Source organism: Sciurus carolinensis, chromosome 12, assembly GCF_902686445.1.
Source record: "Sciurus carolinensis chromosome 12, mSciCar1.2, whole genome shotgun sequence".
NCBI lineage: Eukaryota > Metazoa > Chordata > Mammalia > Rodentia > Sciuridae > Sciurus > Sciurus carolinensis.
Window position 1 is genome coordinate 104,914,835 of NC_062224.1, and position 25,003 is coordinate 104,939,837.

Genomic DNA, 25,003 nt, shown 5'->3' on the forward strand with positions numbered 1-25,003 from the left:
GGGAGGGAATGTGGGCAGAAAAAGGTAATCCTGCCTTAGAACTGAAGAATGTGCCTCTTACAAACTACCCCTGGGAATCAGCACTATTTTATTACTGGGGGGAAAAGATTTCAACATGAATGCTCATATTGGTGACTGGCAATTACCAAAGGAACATATATTCAAATAGGAACACATGCACAACGAATGTAGCCAGTGGTTTGTCTAATATGTGGATCCATCTCCCACATTCCACTCCAGGGACTGTCCGTCTCTCACGAACTGCTTCAGAGAACTGGGAACCATGTGGACAGTTCAATCTTTTGTTAAGATGAGAACAATTTCTCTAACTTTTGGTTGTTGATCATGATTTTTTTCTCATACAGATGATTTCAAGAGCTCTAGCAACACTCTTCTGAGTCATATTTTGATGACAAGATGGCTTAGTAGAAAGAATGCTAAAATGATCTTTAGAAACTTTTAGTCCAATCTTTAACACTTATCACTGATCATTCATTGTTAACGTTAGATAAATGGATAAACAGTTTCTGGCTTTGTTTCCTAGCTGAAAAATAAGAAACTATCTAAGATCTATAGCTCCTCTAATAGCCTATGATTCCAGAATTCATTATCACATGGTTTGTCCATTTACAAATTTGCTTACCCTGGAAAACAGTTATGGTTTATCTGAACTCTTAAGTTTGGTGCTCAAAATTAGAATCCAGAAATAGTCTACTGAGTAAAGAAAAATGAAGTCATTACTTTCCTATTTCTATTTACATTAATAAAGAATCTGATCAAGTTAGATTTTCTGAGGTAACATTGCATTCAAATAAATAACTATACCTAGTGTCCAGGCACTATGTACACTACTGACTATACCATCTTGGTGTCTTGAACTCTAACACCCCAAAGTATTAGCTATTCTTTCCAGCTCATTAAATAGTTGATTCTGAATAGCATACTACTTATTATCAGTGTTCTCATCAAAATCACTGATTAAAATGATGATTAGATCAGCAAGTAAACAGAAAAGGGCAGCAATGGGAATAAGCTTCCACCTTAAAAAATTAGAAAAAGAGCAAATTAAGCTCAAGGAAAGCAAAAGAAAGACAATAATAAAGATCAAAAAGGATATCAATTAAATAAAAAAAAAGGGTGAAATCATTGGCTGGTTCTTTGATGAGAATAATAAATGTGATGAACTCTAGCTAGAATGATGAAAATGGTGGAAAAAGAACAAAGGGAGAGGAACATAATAACACAAACTGCCAATATGAGCAATGAGAGGAGTAACAAAGCTACAGATTTTATTGCTATTAAAAAGACAAGGGGCATTTGCAGGCAAATGGATGAAATTGGAGAATATCATGCTAAGTGAGATAAGCCAATCTCAAAAAACCAAAGGAAGAATGATCTCGCTGATAAATGGATGATGATACATAATGGGGCGTGGGAGGGGTTAGTTTTAGGGTTAGAGTTAGGGTTAGGGAGGGGGGCAAGAATGGGGGAAGGAAGGACTGTATAGAGGGAAAAGAGGGATGGGAGGGGTGGGAGGAAGGGAAAAAATAACAGAATGAATCAACCAACATTACCCTATGTAAATTTATGATTACACAAATGGTATGCCTTTACTCCATGTACAAACAGAGAAACAACATGTATCCCATCTGTTTACAATTAAAAAAAAAAAAAAAAAAAGACAAGGGGCCAGGCATTGTAGCACATGCCTATAATCCCAGCAGCTCAGGAGGCTGAGGCAAGAGGATCACAAGTTCAAAGTCAGCCTCAGCAACTTAGCAAGGCCCTAAGCAGCTTAGTGAAACTATCTCAAAATTAAATTTTTTTTTAAAAAGGCCTGGGGATGTAGCCCAGTGTAGAGTGCCCCTGGATTCAATCCTGGATACAAAAAAAAAAAAAAAAAAAGTGGGAGGGATATTATGAATTATTCTGTGCCAATACTTTTGACAATTAAAATTAAAATATGGACAAATTGCTTTTCAAGTTACCAACAGTACACTCAAGAAAAAATGGATAACATACACACCCCTATTAAAATCTTCCCACAAAGAAAAGTTCTAGTCCAGACTATTTCATTGTTGAATTCTATCAAACAGTTAAGGAAGAAAAATACCAACACAATACAAACTGTTAAAAAAAAAATAAATTGAAGAGGAAAGAGTTTTTCTTAACTCACACACGCACTCTTTTTTGTTGTTGTTGTTGTTGTTGTTGTTGTTGTTGTTGTTGGTACTGGGAAATCAAACCCAGAACATCACGTGTGCTGCAAGGACTCTGCCACTGACCTACACGGTCTCACTCAGTTGCCCAGTTCACCTCAAATTTGTAATCCTTCTGTCTCAGTCTCCCAAGTAGTTGGGATTACAGGTGTATTGCCACTGTGCTTGGCCCAATTCATTTTATAAAGTCAACATTACCCTGATGCCAAAACAAAATGAGACATTATAACAAAAGATACCTACAAATATCTTATATCAATATAGTAAAAATACTAATAAAATGTTAGCAAATCTAAGTCAGCAATATATATACAGGCTATATAATTACCAAGTAGGGTAAACCCCAGGTGTGCATGATCAATTTAACATATGAAAACCAAACAATGTGATTCACCATATTAACATACTAAAAAAGAACACATTACAATCATCTCAAAAAATGTAGGAAAGAACTCTTACAAGGAATAGAAGAGATGTCATCACTTCCATCCCAGATTTTATTGGTGATTTTGCCCAGTGCAAATGGGGCAAGAAAAAGAAAAGGCACCTGGGTTGAAAAGGTGGAGGTAAAAGTATCTTTATTAACATATAAAATGAAAAAACTACTAGAACTAAGAAGTAAATTTTGTAAATTTTCAGGATTCAAGATCAATATACAAAAATCAATTGTACTTCTATTTCTATAACCTAGCCACAAACAATCAGAGATTAAAATGGAAAGACAGCATCATTTATACCACTAAAAATATTAACTAATGAGGCTGAGGTTGTGGCTCAGTGGTAATGCACTCACCTAGCATGTGAGAGGTACTGGATTTGATCCTCAGCACCACATTAAAAATATGTAAATAAAATAAGTACTGTGTCCATCTACAACTAAAAAATATTTTACAATATTAACAACTTAGGGATAAATCTAAAGATGTAGAAAACTACAATACACTGTTAAAAGAAATTAAAGAAGACCAAATGAAGGTACATATTTTCTTCACAGGTCAAAAGATTAAATATTAAGATGCCAATTTTCCCCAAATATATCTAAGAATTTGATGTGATCCTAATCAAAATCTCAGGAACCTTTTTTTGTAAAAATGCACAACATATAATAAACTTCATACAGAATTACAAAGAATCTAGAATAGCCAAAACAAACTTGGGTAAAAAAAAAAAGAACAAAGTTCGAGGACTAAAACTACTTGATTTAAAGACCTATTGTTAAAGCTACAGTAATCATGAACCAGGTACACATGTATAAAGACAACTGATTTTTTTGACAGCTATGCGAAGACAATGCAGTGGATAAAGGACAGTCTTTTCAACAAATGATGCTGTAACAACTGATATCTATATGCAAAAAAAAATGTACTTCATTCCATACCATACATTACATACAAAAAAAAGGGGGGGGGGCCAAAATGGACATGGCCTAAGTATAAAATCTAAAAACCTAAACTTTGAAGATGAAAACACAGGAGAAAACTTTTGTGACCTTGGAAGAATAGAGCAAAGAATTCTTAGATTTGACCAAAAGTATGATCTATAGAATTTAAAACTTTCACTCTCATATACTTTATGAAAAGATAAGCCATAGAATGGGAGAAAAAATTTGGAAAGTCTACCTCTTATATCTAAAATATAAAAAGAACTCTCAAAACTAAAGAATAAGAAAGTAAGCTGGGTGCAGTGACACACAACTATAATCCCAGCAACTCAGGAGGCTGACAGGAAGATTGAAAGTTCAAGGTCAGACTCAGAAACTTAATGAAACCCTGTCTCAAAATAAAAACAAAAAAAGAGTTTGTTTGGGGCATAGCTCAGTGGTAGAATGCCCCTGGGTTAAACAGAGAAGGAAGAGAGCAGGCAGGCAGGCAACCCAATTTTTAACATGGGCAAAAGATTTGAACAGACATTCCCCAAAGAAAATACAGCAATGGCAGCCTGGGATTGTGGCTTAGTGGTGGAGGGCTCGCCTAGGATTTGTGGGCCCCTGGGTTCAATCCTCAGCACCACATAAAAATAAAATAAAGGTATTGTATTCACCTACAACTAAAACAAAATATTTTTTAAAAATACATAAGTGGCAAATAAAAGGAAAAAGTTCAATATTGTTGGTCATTTGGATAATGTAAATTAAGAACATAATGAGGTATCGTTACATTCTTATTATAATAGCTAAAATTAGACTCTCCGTACCAAGTATCAGTGGGGACAAGGAAAAATGGAACATTCACAATTGCAGGTGGAAATGTAAAATGGAAGAACACTTTGGAATCTGAAAATAATTGAATTGAAAAAGTGAGAGTAACAATAATTCATAAAACTTTATAAAATGCAAACTGACACCAAAAGAAAAGAGATCACTAGTTGACTAAGGAAGGAGGACAGGATGAGATTATGGAAAAATATGAGAAAAGTCTGGAGAGTGACAGATGTTCACTAATTTAACCATGATGATTGTTTCACCAGTGTATAAAAATGTCACAACTTATCAATTGTGCACTTTAAATATATACAATTTTAGTAATCAATTATAACTCAATAAAGCTGTTAAAAGCATATATTCACCTGAAAAGAAAATTGCTTTCCTGATGCTACATGCCTGTAAGACTTCAACTATATGAAAATAAGGATTTTAAATTATCTTTTAAAAATACACATTAGACATTTCATCCTGGGGGGAAATTTTGTTTAAAAACAAATGCTTAATTTTACAGATGTTTAATTTGCTAACAGAGGGCAGATCCTCAAAATGGAAGAAGACACAACTATGAGAATCATTAGAGCAGCTAGGGTGGTAGCTCAGTGGTAGACACTTGCCTAGCATGCATGAGGCACTGGATTTGATTCCTAGCACCACATATAAGTAAATTAAATAAAGGTCCATTTACAACTAAAAAAATTTTAAAAGAATCATTAGAGGGTTGGGGTTGTGGCTCAGTGGTAGACAGCTTGCCTAGTATGTGTGAGGCACTGGGTTCAATCCGCGGCACCAAGTAAAATGAATGAATGAATGAATTAATTAAAGGTATTGTGTCATCTACAACTAAAAAAATATTTTAAAAAAATCATTAGAAAAAAGGAGAGCTGGAGACCGGATGGGACTATATTTGAAGTCTGCAATCCTCTGTGAAATCATTGCAAGACAGCACCAAGCTTAAGGATTTAAGAATACAAAGAACTTACAAAAGTGTCTAAATTCCATCTGCATTAAACTAATAACCCCAAAAGTTAGAGTACACTAGTTTACCAAATAAAGTTCAACTTCTTAAATTATTTAAGGCCCTTGGAAACCTGGCCTCATATACTTAACGTTCACTATTCTCCTATAATAGTTCTCTGCTCATTTAAAGTGTTCTAATAAATTCTCCCTGAATGTCTCATGTGTTTGTACCCCTTTGGCTTTGTTCCATTGTTTCTCTGTCCTAGAAGGTCCTCTCCTTCAGCAAGTACAACCACTATGGAAATCAGTATATGGGTTTCTGCAAAGACTAGGCATGGAAGTACCATATGACCCAGCTATAACATCTTGGTATTTATCTTAAAGAATTAAAGTCACCATACTATAGTGGTACATGCATACCCAAGTCTATGGCAGCAAAATCACAACAGGCAAACTATGGAACCAGACTAGGTGTCCATTAACGCATGAATGAATAAAGAAAATATGGTATATATATATATATATATATATATATATATACACACATATACACACAATGGAGTTTTTCTCAGTCATAAGTAATAAAATCACATAATTTGCAGGAAAACAGATGGAACTTGAGAACATTATGTTAAGTGAAATAAGCCAAACTCAGAAGGTCCAGGGCTGTACATTTTCTCTCATATGTGGAAGCTTGAGAGGAAAAAGGCAAAGAAAGGTGGCGGGAGGACCTCATGAAAATTGAAGGAAGAACAGTAGAGGAGAGAAAAGGGACCAGGGGAAGGGAGGAGGACAGGGAAAGGGGAAACAGTAGGGAATGATATTGGTCAAATTATATTGTTATATTGTGACTGTTTCTTTAGAGGTAATGATTTTATAATACAATTTTCCACAGAAAGAAAAACATAACTGTGTTCATAAAAAAAAATTCAAATCCCATCTCCTCCTTTAAGCATTCTCTTACTATTTCATTTATAAAGATTATTTTATGGTCATTATGAATAAACTATTTCTGAGGCTATCTACCTAATATGGTATGTTACTTTTGTGTTCTTAAAAGTTCCTCTCTGTTTTAAACTTATTTACCTCATTTATTTCCTGTAATAAGTCAATCACATCATATTTCCCTTAAGTGAAAATGAATCAGTGTCTTTGGAAAGATGACAACACATTTTTTTACTAGCATGCAAGAGTTCTATATTTTTCGGTATTTCTAACATAAAAAATAGAAACAAAATAAATTTCACGATATAAATTATTTATTCTGACCTACTTTTAAAGGAATGCACAAATTAGCTACTTCATTTTCTTACTATCATTATAGTATAATAAAAGACTACTGAAGAAAAGCAGAGAATTTGATCATGAATAGGGATAAAACAGCACTGAACCAAAAGATTCACTTGTGAATATCCGAATATGAAAATATTTTAGAATTACACAGCAATTGTGAAACAACAGAAACTATTAATGTATTTAATAACACTGGATTTCCAATGGTTGCAGACATTTCAATCTCAAATAAGATTCATGTGCCTCGGGTGTATATGTAAAATTAATTGCATGTGATAACACACCAATATAAATTCAATTTCCTTTTCCAATCTCACTGATTGCATCTCTCGAAACAAGTGCATAGCAGGTCAATTTCTCAGGAGCCACAAATTGGCACTCAATCTCCTAGGTGATAAACAATGCTTCCCCTCTCAACCTTCAACTAAGAAAATGAAATTTTAATCAATATACATTCCTCACCCTCAACACTCTAATCCTGAAGAGCTGTATTTGTGGTTGCCATGCCTAAAAACATTATTAATCCTAAGCATCATAACATTTTAGCTAGAGCACTTATTCAAATCCAAAACATATTTATTAAAAATCCAAGCTATACAGAATGATGTATTTTATCTTTAATTACATATATGCTTATCTTTGTGTGTGTGTGTGTGTGTGTGTGTGTGTGTAAGCATGCATGTGCAGGTATATATGCATGCATTTCTGTCCAATTAAAAAGAAAGTCTAAAACAATAAATAATCCAGTAGCAATGACACTTCCAAAGCAGTGCCCATTATGTGGCTTCTAAAGGAAGTAAGACTAACTGGTAAAACACAGAAGGACTAAGATAGGTCCCAGATTGGAGATGCATATGATTAGTCTGGAAATTTTTGTCATATCAGAGAGAAAAGCTTTATTTTTGGTACCAGGGGTTGAACCCAGGGACACTTAACCACTAAGCCACATCCCCAGCCCTTTTCTATTTTTTTTATTTTGAGACAGGGTCTCACTAAGTTGTTTAGGGTCTCACTAATTAGCTGAGGCTGGCTTTGAACTTGTGATCCTCCTGCCTCAGTCTCCTAAATTGCTCGGATTACAGGTGTGCACCACCGCACCCACCAAGAAAAGCTTTTTATAAAAGACTACTATCAAAAAGACCCAGAAAACCATCTGAAGAAAAGTTGAGAATTTGATCATGAATAGGGATAAAACAGCACTGGACCAAAACATACCAAATATGCTTAAACATATAAATTTATTAAAATACTTTAAAGAATCAACATTATTTTGAAAACTGTAAATAAAAGAAATAAGCATTTACCTTACCTTTCCCATACAACCTATACTTAAGAGTAATGAAACCACTGACAAAAAGGAAACTGCTCTTCACAGGAGAATTCTGACTAATGGACACATGTACATTAAAATATAAACATTTTATAATCCTAATGAGTTAATGGTTTTAATGGTAAGCAACAATCATCAATAGTCAGTAGCATGACAGAGAGAAAACCTGATTTTTACTTATAAAAAATACATATGCCCCTCCTGATGAAGTACACACTGGCACCCATACAGGGTTCTCTGGGGCAAAAAATATGTACATAAAATTTAGTCAGCATTGGATCAAGCCTATAAATTTAAATACAAATTCATGGTACATACACCACAGCAGTGTAATCAACAAAATCCACACTCTGGTAGATTTGAAAAAAAAAGTCAATTTGTTATACCAATATTAATTATTACTATAATTTTAAAAATTAAAGAAAAATTAAACATGTAAGAAAAAGAGTTGAAGGGAAAACCTACTGGCTCTAACAATAAAACTTACTGTGATCAGAGACCTGGATCTGTACTGCCCAATATGAGACCCCAACCTCATGTGGCTTCTGAGCACTTGGTATGTGGGTAGGTTGAATGGGGGCTAGAATATTTCATTTTCATTTTAATAATTTAAATAGCTACATGTGACTAATGGCTACCATATTTGATGATGCTAATACAAATCAACAGAAAATTAAGAGACCTTCCAATCATAATATATTATAGATGATCTTCTGAGTCCCTATTTAAACTAATAAATCTTAAGATATATATAAAATTATTAGGAAACTAGGAACCCTGTCAGATATTTAGCCACCATAAGCAACTATTGTTAATTTTTTAAAATGTGGTAATTGTATTTTTGTAATTAGGGGAGGACGGACTCTCCTTTAAAAAAAATTCTAAAATCTTTGCAGATAAAATGATATAATTTCTGGATTTTGCTTCGAAACCATCAGGAGGTGGGTGGGTTGATCCTCAGCACTGCAAAATACTGATGATGATGATGATGATGATGATGGGTTAAACAAGATTAGCTCTTGTATCAATACTGGTTAAAACTCTGTACTTTCCTGTCTTTAAAATTTTCCATATTTTTTTTAAATTGATGGGAGTAAGCATTTAAACCTCTATACGAGGAAGAAGTTTGCTTCCCCGCCGCCCAGAAAAGATAATGAAAACAAAGAACTTAAGGGAAAATATGGATGGAATACTTTGTAAGTGACTCTTGTTAGAGACAAATAAACTTTTTTACAATATTTTATGCACTGTAGCTTTTCAATAGTGACTAGTCTATTTCATTTCTAGGAGTTATACCTGAATTTTCTCCTTGACACCATTTGACTGTTCTTTTCACAAAAGAATGGACAGTAATGCTCATATGGATCTCTAACTGGTTCACAATTTGAAGAAAAAAAATTTTTTTTTTTAATTTTTAACTTACATTTCAAGATTTGGCAGGCAAAAAAAAAAAAAAAAAAAAAAAAAAAGCCATCTGTAGCCCCAAAACAGATATCTATGTCAAATTCCTAGAACATATGATGCTATAACTGTGGAAAGGGGGTTCTGGCAATGTAGTTATGGATCTTGAGATTCCTAACTCCTGTATGATCTGGGTAAACCCTAAATTTAATGACAAATGTCCCCATATATACAGAGGAGAACAGAGAACAAGGCAAAGGGAAAAAGCACAGACAGAACTTAAGTGTTCACATGCCAAGGAAACCAGCACCCTTTTAGCTAGAAGAGGTCAAAAACAGATTCTCCACCAGAATTCCAGAGAGAGGGCAGTCCTATACCTACCTTATTTTCAGACTTCTGGCCTCTAGAATTCTGAGACAATAAATTTCTATTGTTCCATGAACCATCAAGTTCATGGAAAACTTTCATGTTAGCCACAGGAAACTAACACAAGGGATTCCCCATTTTTTTATTATTGACCACCTCATTCTTTGTATTGCCTCAATAGAAGTTGTTGCTCTAATAAATAATTTTTTGAGTATAATAATTTGAGGGAAGGAATTTTTCTTTACTGAATAATATATACCTAGTGCTGGAAAACTATTCACCAGTTATAACTTCTGCTCCTTTCTACCTTTATTCACTGTTCTTGATCAAACACCTAAGGTAACCTTATCAAAGGAAAATGAAAGTCCAAAGAGGAACTACTCTTACTTTAAATTTCACCAACTTTAAGCTTAAACAATTGTTCTAGCTTTCTAATGGCTGGGTTAGGAAATTCTACCTGAAATTATCAGATTCATTCATATGATATGTTATCTTTTTCTCTACAGCTGAGAGTCAACAACCAGTAATTCCCAGAGCTTTCTGGTGTTGTGATTTTTTTTTTGCAAGGGGGTAGGTACTGGGGATTGAACTCAGGGGTACCCGACCACTAAGCCACATTCCCAGCCTTATTTTATATTTTATTTAGAGACAGGGTCTCACTGAGTTGCTTAGCACCTTGCTTTTGCTGAGCCTGGCTTCAAACTCCATCCTCCTGCCTCAGCCTCCTGAGCTGCTGGCAGTACAGGTATGCACCACTGTCCCAGCTTGTTTCATAATTTAATGTTTTATAGTTATCCCTTCTTTATTTCATGACCTTCCCTCCCTCAAACTTAATAAAAGAAATAGCACTCTGATAATTAGTGATTTTATAAGTTATAAATTTTTACAAGTGAAAATTTTAAACATTGAAGATACTAAGTGTTCTCCAGTATCACAAAGAAAAATTATAAGCCTGTATTCAAAGCAATTCATTTCCTCCAGCTTTCCATCTGCACACTACTCTAGGTTGTATTTATTTTTATAATATAATTTTAATATTTCTATTATCATCTAATATCTAAGAATGAGCATTAAATTATATCTCATTCTCTATGAAAGTGAAGTAGATATGTCTTCTACTCAAATAATAATGCTATTTGTTCTTTAGTTCCTGTTAGTGAACTACACTGGGGTTGGCAATATCTTTAAAGAATACACAAATCTGTTTTTTAAGGCAATAATCCTTGTTATCTACAAACTGTCATTTCCACAATACAAATGAAAATGAAATCCTTTTCCAGCATAAACATGTAACAAGGATCAATAAGGCACACCCTTCAGAAATAACTCCATTACATGACTTCAAATATCAATCAGGTGTTTTCATCCCTTTTACAGGAAGTTAATGAAAGGAAATATGCCATTCTTAAAGAAATGACAATTACCTTGCTAGTTCAGCTCTTCCACTTTTAGCCATCTATATTTCTTTATGGTTCTCAAAACAAAGTTGCAGTGACTAAAGATAAGTTTCATTTTAGCGGTTAAATTCATTACCAATCCCTGGTATAGTCTTCTCATGAAACATTAAACCACTTCAAGCAGAAGGATTTTTTAAAGAGACAATAAATGGCTAAGACACCATACCAGCAAAACACTAATAGAAAACTTGGAAAAGCTACCCTTTACAGTTGCCCAGTTAAAATGTAGCAAATTAATACAGTTTTCCATATTAAAAATATCAATGTTTTTATTTTTAGGTGAGAAAAGTCATAAAAAATGTTTCTGAGAGAATGATGCAGCCTAAAATGGAAAAACTGGGGAGAGAAGACAAGATTATAGCTAACATGAAAAGGTAATGTATTATGTATGTACATATTTAACAGTAATCCTATACATGCAAAAACTACTTCATGAATTTCAGAAATGCAATTCAACCCTCCATTCTCCAGAATTTAAAAAAAGAAAAAAAAAAACTCATATTTGTTAAACAACAAAGATCTGGGGACAGAGGTGAAGTAGAAGCCTGGAGTGGACTCTGTCATTCAAGCATATAATCAGAATGAATTATTTACAAGCCTACTTTCATCTTCAGGGTCACTAAAAGCTGAATCTAATGAGCTCAGGAAAACTGTAAGACATCTGCTAACCAAGGAGAATAAACAGAAGAACTAAGTAAAAATGTTCCCAAAAATCCTATATTCAAGATTAGGGGGACTGGGGTTGTGGCTCAGTGGTAGAGGCTTGCCTCACACATGTGAGGCACTGGTTTTCAATTCTCAGCACCACATACAAAATAAAGACAGATATCATGTCCATCTACACTGAAAACATTTTTTTTAATTGGGGGGAGAGCTGGAAAAACTAAGGAAGAAATGGCAAGAAGCAAACTATAAAAGAAAAACTATCAAACAATAAGTCTTTTTTATTTTTTCTTTTTGGCAGTGCTGGGATCGAACCCAGGGCCTGCACTGGCTAGGCAAGTGTGGTACTATAAAGCTATATCTCCACCTCAAACAGTAAGTCTTTCTATTTTATTTCAAATAGTATCAAAAATTTATTCAACTGAGTAAATACATACAAAAAAATCCTCCAACAGCTCACCTATGATCTTTCAAATCATTTATCTTTGAAAGGAAAACATGAGAAATTAGTTTAGTGTATTATAAAAAAACACATCCCTCAAAGGTTATAAATAAGGTTTATCAGCATGGTTGGGCATCAAACAACACAATGCCACAAAAACACAAAACCTTTAAAACTAGTGATCTCACATCATCTACTTTCCACTCATCTTAAAGAATACTACCTTTTAAAATTACAGGTTCAGCAATAATATGTTTAGCCATTCAATCAGCAAGTAAAATGCTACACCTAAAAGTGATAGATCAGGAGAATTTTTAAGTAAAAAAAAAATTTTTAAGTGACACAAAGAAGTTAGGTTAATTTACTTTTTTTTAAATAAAAATACTTTGGTTTCAAGTAAGAATGAAGGTAAGAATGCATTTTTATTCCTACTTATTGATATGCTAAGAAGTAAATATGTAAACTTCATGCCTCTTTGGGACACTAATATGAAACCGTTACAAGACAAAATCCCTAGTCTTAAGACACTTATATTCCAGAGAGACAGAGAATTACTAAATCAATCTGAAAACATGCATACATACCTACAGAAGAGATCGGAAAGTGGCAAAGGCTATGAAAAAAAAATAAATGAAACAGGGTACTGTACTATAATATGATTGAGTGACTGACTACATTAGACTGGGTATTCAGAAGGCCTCATGAAGGACATAGCCATGAATGCTCTAATAATTATCAAGAGTGGGACAAAGCAAAGGTCTTATGCAAGGGCAAGTTAGGCCTGATTAGGTACAAAAGAAAAGCAATGTGATAGGATCCTAGCAAACAGGGAAGAAATGCACAAAGTGAGAGATGGACACAGGACCAGATTAGGAATGTTCAGGTCACAGTAAGTTTTTATATTATCTCTTTGGACTGCAAGAAGGCAGCCTTCTTGCATGTTTTTTGTAAAACTGTTATTGAAGATACTATTATCACACAAACCAGAGGAAGAATTTTCTTAAATCTCAAGTAAAAGTTGACCTTTCCTGAGGAGCTGGTATAAATTTACCTTATGTGAAAAAATTTTAAGGAATAGTTTTATCATAACTGCCCCCCACCCAGTTCTGAGAATGTAATCCGGGACCTTACACATTTTTTAATTTTTTTTTTTTTTTAGTAGTCAATGGACCTTTATTTTATTTATTTATTTATATGTGGTGCTGAGAATCAAACCCAGTGCCTCCCACATGCCAGGCAAGTACTCTACCACTGAACCACAACCCCAGACCCCATTATGTAAATTCTGAAATCATGTTCTCCTCTATCTTCTGAACTCTAGAAAATTCAGTTAAATTTACAATTAGCTTCTTACAACTATTTAAGTCATATCTATTTTTAAATGAAGTCTTTACTTAAGCATAGTTTTAGATTTACCACAAAATTACAAAGATAGCAGAGTTCCCATATGTTCTCCACCCAGTTTCCCCTATCATTAACATCTTACAAGAATATGATACATTCGTCACAATTAATGATCCAATAATGGTACCTTATTATTAAAGTCCATCACTTATTCAGATTTCCTTAGTTTTTAACCTGATATTCTTTTTCTCTTCCAGGAACTGATGTTATCTAATCTATCATTATTTCGTCTTCACTTTATCTTCATTTTAAGCTCTCTACCTATTGCTACCTAATATAGTTTATCTAATTCTATAAGCCTTTCCCAATGCTTCTGGGAACTATGTAGAGTAATAATATTATCAGAAATCAATTTATTTATTTTTTTAAATTCAGGATTTTTCTTTTCCATTTAGAGGTATTTTATAGAAAGTTGGTATGAACATATAGATTTTTATTAAACATAAGTTTTCACTCCTTTGTGATGAATGCTGAAAAGAACAAATGCTATTACATGTTGATTTTGGAAAATACTTTCTGGAGTAGTTGTACGATTTTTTTATTCCTATCAACAATGAATGAATGATCTAATTTTCTTCATCCTAACAAAGCTGAGCTTGGTGGTACACGCCTTAATCCCAGCGGCTTGGAAGGCTGAGGCAGGAGGATCACAAGTTCAAAGCCAACTCAGCAAAAGCAAGGTGCTGAGACCCAGTCCCAAATAAAATACAAAATAGGGCTGGGGATGCAGCTCAGTGGTAGAGTACTCCTGGGTTCAATCCTCACCCTCACAAAAAAAAGCAAAAAAAATGGAAAATTTTCTATTATTATGTTTTTTTCCTCATTTTGTATTGGTGCATTATAGTTGTACATATTGATGAAATTTGTTATTATATATTCATACATGCACACAATATATAATAAAATTTGGCTAATATCACTCCCCAGCATTACCCCCTAGTTTTTAATAAACTTGTTTCTGTCTATAAAAATATGCTGGGATTTGAAATGTACTGTAAACTGTAGGCTGGTTTGGGGAGAACCACATCTACCATTGAATCCTCCTCTCCAGTTACATGACAGGTCTCCACTTATTAGGTTTTTGTTATTTTTTTTACATCAGTAATTTATAATTGTCAGTATACCAATTCTATGCATATTTATAAGGTTTATAACTAAATATTTCATTTTATTTAGAGAAGTTGTAAAGATTTTTTTTCATGATACAGAATTGATTATTTCTATGTATGATAATAAACAGAAAAGAGAAGATATGATATGGAAAGTCCTCCAACTTAACAATGGTTCAGCTTAGTGTTTCTCAATTTTATATTGGTGTAAAAACTATGTGCACTTGGTCAATTTATTTATTGAAATATAAAATTAGCTTTTTTTTTAACCAAGTTAAATAGTCTAGTATTATCCAAAGTAATGTTTATAAAACTCTAACTTTTTAAAAATACAGAGATTCAAGGAAATGTCCAATTAAAAATTTTATTCAAAGATAACATTTAGAGAAAGAGGTAAAAATCAATACATAGAAAAGTCTTATGCATCTCTTAGGTTTAACTTCTGAAATTCTCTTTTTGTTGACAAATTGAGCAACAGTAACCCTATCATTATTTAGCCATGTAACTTAACTTGGTCCCAGAAGGCACAAATTACAAAAATGTGAGTTAGAACAAAAAAAACTTGGCTTAAACATAAAATAATCACATTACCAAAAGCAAAAAGAACAATAGGAAAAGTTATATGGTTTCACACTTTCCTGTTAATAACAGCTTTCCTTTAAAAAAGCTTTTCTGTCACTAAACCTAAAGGGTAATTCATCTTACCTTCCACTGAAGGTGCCTGGTCCTGAGCTGAATACAGCATATCCTTGAAAGCCTATAAGAAAGAAAGAAAAGCAATACATGAAATAAGTAAACTTTACATGAAAGCACCTGAAGCTAAAGACTTCTTTTTTCAATATCCAGATAATGACTACCTATAGTTCCTTAAATTGAGAATTTAGCAAAATACATCAATTAACCTTTAATAATCCATTCATATTGTCCAGTCTTTAAGAGGAGAGCCATTTTTACACTTTAAAATTAAAGGGCACTTGGAAAGAATGAAAAATCACTGAAAGATCATAAACCCTTTACAGTAAGAAAAAAGAGTGAAAGAAACTGAGAACAAAAAAGTCCTGGCATCAGAAAATATGAAGAACTGGATAAAAATACGGTTTTTTGGGTGGGGAGTAACATTTACATAACATAAAATTCAATGTCCTAACCATTTTTAAGTGTACAGTTCAGTAGTATTAAGTATATTCACATTGGTATGCAACGTATCTCCAAAACACTCTTCATCTTGTATACAAATACTTTCCAGTGGAGCTCTGTAAAGTCCTCAAAACAGTTTAAACTATACAGATAGTAATGATTTTATAGTTTTCTTTTTAGTTAACAACCATATTTAAATGATTTGAATAGTTGCAGTTTGCTCTCTCAACAAGTAGTTGGGGAAAGGAGTGAATAGTAGTTTTCCATATGAATCAAAATGGCTCAGTCAATGAGTAGACAAGGCTCCAAGGCTGAGAGATTAGTCAAAAGCTTAGTGACTTTATCCAGTACCACTGCTTTCAATCTAAACACTGACAATTCCCAAAATGATCCAAAGCAGGATTCCTTGACCTTTAATTCTTGAGGGTAGGGTTTTAGTGGCATCCCTCATGACTAGAGATAGACTAGATACCAGTAACAACCCTCACCTCTCAGTTTTGAGATTGCCAAATGTCCCCTGGGAAGGAAATCACCCCTCTTAGAACCACTGGTGTACAGTTAATCATAAAGAACATAAACACCAAAAGAAAGAAAGAGGCAATATAGTAATACAACTGTGGTGTAATAAAAATAAATAATTGGTCTTTGTGTCCAGTTCCTAGCCCAGAGCCCCTAAAACCTTTGGAATGCACTGTTTTACTAATGAAAATGGATCAATGGGGGGATCCCAGATATTTTCAGGATAGGGACTGGTCACCAGAAAAAAACAAGTGATTAGAATGTTACAATTACAACTTCAGCCCCACCACCAAACTTCTGAAGAAGGAAGAGGTGCTAGAGATGGAGTTAATCACCAACTGAAATGATTTCATGTCTGTAAAATAAAACCTCAATAAAAGCCTCTGAACATCAAGGTTCACAGAGCTTCCCAGGTTTGCGAACACATCAAGGCTACAAGAGTGCATGGAAGCCCTTATGCCATTCTCAGTCTTATACCTTGCACTATGCATCTCTTCTATGAAGTTGGTTTTTTTTTTTTTTTTTTCCCCAGGGGTTGAGGGGTGGTTACCAGGGATTAAACTCAGGGGCACTCAACCACTAAGCCACATCCCCAGCCCTATTTTTGCATTTTATTTAGAGACAGGGTCTCACTGAGTTGCTTAGTGCCCTTGCTTTTGCTTAGGCTGGCTTCGAGCTCTCGATCCTCCTGCCTCAGCCTTCGAGCCACTGGATTACAGGCATGTGCCACCATGCCCAGCATCTATCAGCTTGTTTCTAAACTGTCCCCTTATAATAAATCTGTTTGACTTAGTGCTTTCCTGTGAGACTCGTTCTGGCAATTATCAAATCTGAGGAAGAGCTCTGGGAATCTCCATATTTGCACTCCACTTGTGGCTGACATCTTAAATAGGGGCCTTGTGCTGAACTCTTACTAAGCTATGGAGTCTGCGCTAACAAAAGGTAGGTAGTTTCTGAACTGAATCAAACTGTCCACACAGTTGCTATTGAAGAACTGGCTGTTGTTATCAAAAAAGTAACACATTTGGTGTTAAATATGGTGACACACAATACTACACCACACCATTATCTTTTCAGAAACCTTTATTAGTCAAATATAATTTTTCTAAGGTTACATTTTGAAGCTATTCTCTTTTTTACCAAGCACTTATTCTTAAACTTGTTTGTAATCAAGCCTACAGGAAAGTGACAAAAATCTGGAACATCTTTTAAGACAATTACATACACACTCAATATTTCTTTACAGTTTTATGTCTCAGGGACCACTAACTTCCAGATTAAATAATATGTTATTTCTAAAGATCTTATCAGATACAATCCACAGGGACTCTATCCACTCCACACAGCACCTCGGAACACGATCAGGAAGGAGTGGGAAGAAGTCATTCATGTGCCAGCATGGGAGCAAACAGTCTTCATTGATCTTACAGACACATTCTTTGTAGCTCTTACCAAAGAGCTGCGTGCCAACACAGCAAAAATGAAGACGATGATGGCCAACACCAAGGTGAGGTTTCCCAGCGCCCCTATGGAATTGCCAATGATCTTTATTAACATATTCAGAATGGCCCAGGATTTTGCCAACTTGAAGACACGGAGCTAAAAGCAAATATAAATTTTAATATTATCATTATAAAAATTTCAATGTTTCCAATGTGATTTTTGTCCTAACCTTAAAGCAGACTTTAGTCCTATAAGATTGTAAATATTATCAGATTAAAATCAGTTATTCCTAAAAAAAAAAAAAATCTTATCAAACATACGAAAGTCTTTATTTCATTCAGTTTCACCGATTCAAATTTTATATCAAAGTCCTACATAGGTAGACTGTGGTCATTTTACTGTTCTCTGGCAGGATATTTCAAGAGGGTAATGAGTAGAAGATTGCTGAATGCAGAACAAATTTCTACAAGCAAGAAAAGTAGTAGAAAAATATAAGGAAAAAGAACAAAAAAACCTAGCCAGAGAAGAGTTACATAAATAAATCTATCCCAATAAGTAATATCAGAGGCTCAAATGTTTGAATGAAGATTTTCTATTGTGGGGTATAACAGGAATGTGTGCCAAAATTAAATAATGCTAACAGGAACCAAATAAACTGTCAATAACAAGCAAAGTGACTTGTGTACAGTAGGAGTTCAATAAATAGTCCTTGAATTCAAAAGAGCTCTTCTCTGGAGAAATTTTAAAATGATTCACAAAGCACACTAAATAGAATTTCTGACATTTAATAAAAATAATTAAATTTGCAAAAACAAAGCTTACCAAATTAAATTTAGATAAATTAAAATTTTTAAAAGGAAAATTACAATAGTCTTCATTCTGATTATAAAAGAACCATAATTTCAATTCAAATTCCAGTGAAATCACTGGCAACTCATTTTGCTTTTCGCTACTTCATTTTTCTCTGATTAAGAGACCATCTATGTTTTTAGCAGTAACATTGCCTAGAGAAACTCCAAAAATGGACCACTCTATATGTCTGTGATAAGAGCCAGTCCACATCAGAAACAAGGAAAAAAACCCTCCCAGGTACTGTCTACATTAGTACTTATGGACTGTTCATCTATAGGTCACTCAAGAGTACTTACCTGCATTGGGAACTCAAAGAGAGTTTCTTCAATTAATTTTATTTTTACTTTAAGAAAATCTAATACTTTATATAAAACTCTGAATTTACATGATAAATCAATATTAATTCATATGCATTCCTGTTTTCTGAGTTCCAAGGCTTGAAAGCAATCCTTCATATCTGAATCCCTTGATAAGTTATTTTTATGTTACTGAAATATATATAAACATAAACTAGGACAAAACTCCAAGTGCTTATAACAATCATGTAACCAGTAAAATCTTACAATTAGATAAATAAAATAGTCACAAAACCAAAACTATACAACCAATAATATTAACATGAAGAAAAAAACATGCTGTTTTGCTAAATACAATCTTTTTTTTCTTTCTGGTACTGGGTTCTCAGGAGCAGTTTACCACTGAGCTACATCTGCAGTCCTTTTTATTTTTTACTGTGATACAGGGTCTCACTAAATTGCTTAGTGCCCAAGTGGCTGAGGCTGTCCTTGAACCTGTGATTCTCCTGCCTCAGCCTCCCAAATGGCTGGAATTACAGGTGTAGGCCACTGCAATCAGCTGAAACGTGCTGACTGCCACAAATACACCTTCTTTTGAGTTTGGAATGCCTATTCTACTTGTGTCAGAGGTGATACAATTTTCCAAGCATTTATCCATACAATGAGGCAGCACAACAGAGTGGTTAGAAGATTTGGAGTCACACAATGTACATGAAACCAACTCTTAACACTTAGGAGTTGTGTAACCTTAAGAAAATTAGTATCTCTGTACTTAAATTCCCTCATCTGTAAAACAGGAATAGTGATTACACATACCTTATAGATCCATCATAAGGATTAAAAACTCTTAAACACAGTTCTCATATTAACTTTGATTCACAATCATAAACAAAGAGTACATAGCACATTGCCTAGAATGTAAAATATGCTCAAAATGTTAGCTAATAATAGAACCTGAACACCACAAACTATATCATACCATGGGCTATGGTTGTCTATTAGGCAGGAATACATCACTCATGCATTACATATGCCTCAACCAGTTATGTTGTTGCAGGGCTGAGGATGGAACAGGAGGGTCTCACAAATACTAGGTAAGCATTCTTAAACTGAGCTACACCCCCAAGTCCTCAGTTCTTAACTGCTCACAAAGTAGTATAGTTCCACCTGGAGCCAATATGCACCAAGAAGCATAAATATAGAAACTGCAATATCACAGCATTGCTAGTTTATAAAATAGTCATCATCTAGATGACCTAGAATATGTTCCGATTTTATTTTCAGATGATTACTGATGTGACCATTTTTTTTTAAGTTCTCACAGGAAACTTACAGATTCCTAACAAAAATATATGCAGATTCCAGTTGAGTATGCTTTCTTTCTATAACAAGGTCTCCTAATGACACCAGATTATTCAATCTAAAAAAAATTTAAATTTTGTACAATGTACCTATTGTATAAATGGGGTATAGTTCAAACTTAACATATATGTTTAATGAGAACATCAAAATAAATTTCTTATGCTGTTAATTTTTAATAAACCAAAGTAGATCATCTCTAATCTCCTTTCCAGAACACAGAAGGGTTTCACAGATCATTTAGAGTTAGAACAAATCTCCTCTTCCTAGTTCCCCATTAGCCTCATATATAACATATTATAAATATTATCATCGCCATCAATAAAAATATCTAACCTATGGTTTCAACATTCATTTAAAGTCAGCGCATCATCATCTAGTAGGTTAACAGACAAAATGAACAGGCATTTGAAGGACAGCAAGTAATATTTGTTTTCATAAAGTAGTCATAACCCATTAATAATGTTTCCCAATGGGATGAAATTTATAGATACATTTTATCTGAATCAGTTTTCCAAATGAAGCCCTTAAATAAAACTTATATTCTTAAAAATATGTATTTTATGTGCTGATTTACAGTCCCTCAGAAAATTCTCCAATTATCTCTTTTCCAGTTTCTATTTCCTGCTTTTGCATTCCCTTTTATGTTTATTTCACCAGAAATACTGGGTAGTCTGTGAATAATGTGCAAGTCAATTACATCAGACACAGATGACGAGATAAGTGATATCAGTGATGCTTTCCTGATGGTTCTGTAAATCAAATTATAAACCTCAAAGCAGGACATTTTCACATGTCCTGTACAAAGAACCAGCATCTTAATATCTTCATTTCTAGTCCTAACAGAAATAATCTAGCTTTGTTTTGGTGACAGAAATAATCCTTAAAGTCAATAAAAACTTAACATCATAAATTCTTATAATCTTATTAGAATTGAAAAAATGTGTTTTTTGTACATTAATTTAAAGTCTACAGTATTATAAATATCATACATGATTAAAAATGTTCATGGCATTTGAAAGTACCCAGTCAGTAAGAGGGCAATTCAATATTCAGAAGTTGTTACAATGTTAAATTGTATTGAATTTATTAAATTACATGTATATTAAATATATAAAATATATGTAATCTGTAATAAGAGGAACCATTTGGAATGTCATGTTATATTCACACTTATAAATTTCTGCACTATATACCTTAATACCCCCTGACATGGTTTTCACTATTTCCATAGGGACATCCCTGAATGTATTTCCTTAGCTACATGTCTTGTAGCACAAATTCACAAAGTTCAAAATTTCCCCCCAAAACCTGATGTTCCCATGTTCTTTATTTCTATTAATGCCATCACCAGTATCCAAATCACAGATGCACATTCTCAGTCACCATGGTCTCATTCATTACAACAAATAATTATAAAGTACTTACAGTGTGACAAGTGTTCTAACAGCTGAGACATACCATGAGGAAAATAAAGTCCCTATCCTAGTGGAGTTTACATTCTTAAATTTTTCTTCTTTTCACTTGTGCATTTACAAATCTGGTTCAGTCAAGTCTGCTACGAAAATGTCCTTTACATTCATTCTCTTCTATACTTTTATCTAAAATATTTCAACAGTCTCTTATCTGGTTTACCCATCTACAAATTTTCATTTCTCTGCACATCTTACAAATTGCTGCTAAATCAATCTTTCCAAAACACCAAAGCACTAGTCTGATTTTTCTGCTCACAAAACTTCCAAGAATTTCCCCAAAGTCACAAAAATAAAGTCCTTACTGGCCATTAAGTCCCTCAGAATGGTCGTCACTCTACACCTTTCCAGGTTTATCTTCCAAATCAGTTTCATTTTACCAATTTGACTTTTTTCATTTTACAATGTGACTCCCACGCCAAAATGAATTATTACTTAGAAACCTCAATACTTCCTCCATCTCTCTTTGTTTACAATATTGCCTCCATTGAAGCACGCTTCCTTAACATTGTTTTAAATCTAACTTCCAAGAAAGATTCTGAGAAGATGGAGGAGAAGGAAGCACTGATCTCTCTATACAACTTCAACAACAGAATCTGTCTATCATGTCTATTTTGGTTTTTTAAAAATATTTTTTTAGTTGTTGATGCACCTTTATTTTATTTAATTATTTAACTATTTATTTATTTATTTGTGGTGCTGAGAATTAAACCCAGTGCCTTATGCATGCAAGGCAAGCACTCTACCAATGAGCCACAATCCAAGCCCTATCATAACTATTTTGGAACTCTAGAATCATTGAAGGTTTTAGAAAGTAACTGGAGTAAATCCCAGTCAATTTCAGCTCTTAGCACAGCAGAAGCTATTCATTCCTCTCTCCTGACCCTATGGCAGGCAGCTGTGCACATGTTCCTGGACCAGGGTGCAAACACAGGCAAAAAGGACCCTGTCCTATAAATGTCAGGGATCTATGCTCTATCATTCATAATGTAACAAAGACTTAAGAGACTGGTTTTGCTAAAAAAAAAAAAAAAAAAAAAAAAACTCTGACTCTTAACTTGGACCTGCAAATGTAAAAACCCTAGTATCTCTGCCTCATTTTGCATGTCTCCTCTGCTTTGCTTTCAGTCACCTTGGATTCAAGGAACAACAGATTTGATCAATAAACATCTTGTGATGAGTCAAAACTACTCCCCAGGCAACTTTGTTATCAATCCTGAAATAGTGATCAACCAGACCACAATTTGACCAAGAGGATTTGACTATGCATACTTCTAGTCCCTCTTAACTATATAATCTTGGAGCTCATGTCAGTACTCCCCAAAAAAAAAGGGCTGGAAATGCTGGTCCTCTTGTCCTCCATGTATAGCTATAATGATTAAAATTCCTTTCCTGTTTTTCTTTTTTTCATTTGTTCTCTTTGGATATCCATACCAGTGAAGTATATTTTGACACAGTATACATACATGGGATATAACTTCTAATTAGGATACTTTCCTGTTTTTAATGAACTGGAAATGTTATAATTCAATAAAAATAACAAGAGCTGACATTAAAAATTTAGCTGAAAAGCTGATTTTAAACATTTAGATTGTGCAATAATAAAGTCTGCAGTTTACAAACATTTTGAACTTGTGCTGTGTGAGATGTTGTGGCCTATAAAAGTTGAAGTGAAATTGCTCTCTGTCCTCACAGACTTCATAGCTGGTGCTATAATAACGTAAGAATGAGTTACATAAATTAGTACAAGAGAAAGACTGAAACCTTTTCCTCTAAGATCAGGAACAAGACCAGGATGCCCACTTCCACTACTTCTATTCAACATAGTACTGCAAGTTCTAGCCAGAGCAATTAGGCAAGAAAAGAAATAAAAGGCATCCAAATTGGTCAGAATAAAGTAAAATGATCTTCTTTCAGTTATCTTATATGTAGAAAACCCTAAAGACTACACACACACACACACACACATACACACACAGTTAGAACTAATAAATGATTTCAGCAACACAGCAGATAACAAAAGTCAACATTAGAAAATAAGTTACATTTCAATATTAACAATGAACAATTTGAAAAGGAAACAATTTGAAATAACAATCTGGAAACAAAATAATTCCATTTACAACAGTACCAAAAAATAAAATAAAGCATTTAGGAAGTGAAAGACTTGTACAATGAAAACTATAAAACACTGCTGAAAGAAAATTAAAGAAGACATAAATAAATGGAAAACATCCCAGGTTCATGGGCTGGAAGACCTAATATTGTTAAAATGTCAATACTACCAAAAGCATTCTATGACTTTAATGGAATTATCTATCCCAATGATTTTTTTTTTTTTTTTACAAAACCAGAAAAACCTATCATGAAATTCATATGGACTTTCAAAGGCCCTGAATAGTCACAACAATCTTGAAAAGAAAGAACTAAGGTGGAAGACTTATACTTCCTGATTTCAAAACTTACTACAAAGTTAGAATAATTAAAACAGTATGGTACTGGTATAAAGAAACACCAATAATTTTATATTATATAATATTAATGGTACTTCCAAAAAAACTTCTTCAAAAGTTGCTATATGATCCAGCAATTTCATTTCTGGGTATATACCCAAGGAATTAAAAGCAGGGTCTAAAGTATTTGTACATTCATATTTACAGTAGTCTTAGTCACAAAAACTAGAACACGGGAGCAACTTAAGCATCAAACAAACAATGGATGAATGGATATAATTCATCCTTTAAAAAATGTAGATTCTGCATTATGCCACACATGCATGAACTTTGAGAACATTATTCTAAATGAAATAAGCCACTCACAAAAAGATAAATATTGTATGACTGGTACTTACATAACGTACTTAAGTCAATATCTTAAAGACAAGTAGAATGGTGGTTACCAGGAACTGAAGGGAGTTGGAAATGGGACTGTTGTTTAACAGGGGCAAAACCTTTTTACAAGATGTAAAGTTATAAAGATGGATGGTGATGGTTCCAAGGCAATATGAATGAACTTATGCTGCTGAACTGTACACTTGAAAATGGCTAGGATGGTAAATTTTATGTTATACATATTTTACCA

At 33.7% G+C, this 25,003-nt stretch overlaps 1 protein-coding gene across 1 annotated transcript in view; it reads right to left on the minus strand.

Moving 5' to 3' along the window:
* The window catches only part of Xpr1 (xenotropic and polytropic retrovirus receptor 1), a 203,103-nt gene that overhangs the window by 161,892 nt on the left and 16,208 nt on the right, over positions 1–25,003 (minus strand). Inside the window, exon 2 of the mRNA XM_047521453.1 lies at positions 15,550–15,601. Within this exon, the coding sequence (XP_047377409.1) occupies positions 15,550–15,601 (52 nt within the window). The remainder of the gene's footprint in view (positions 1–15,549; positions 15,602–25,003) is intronic.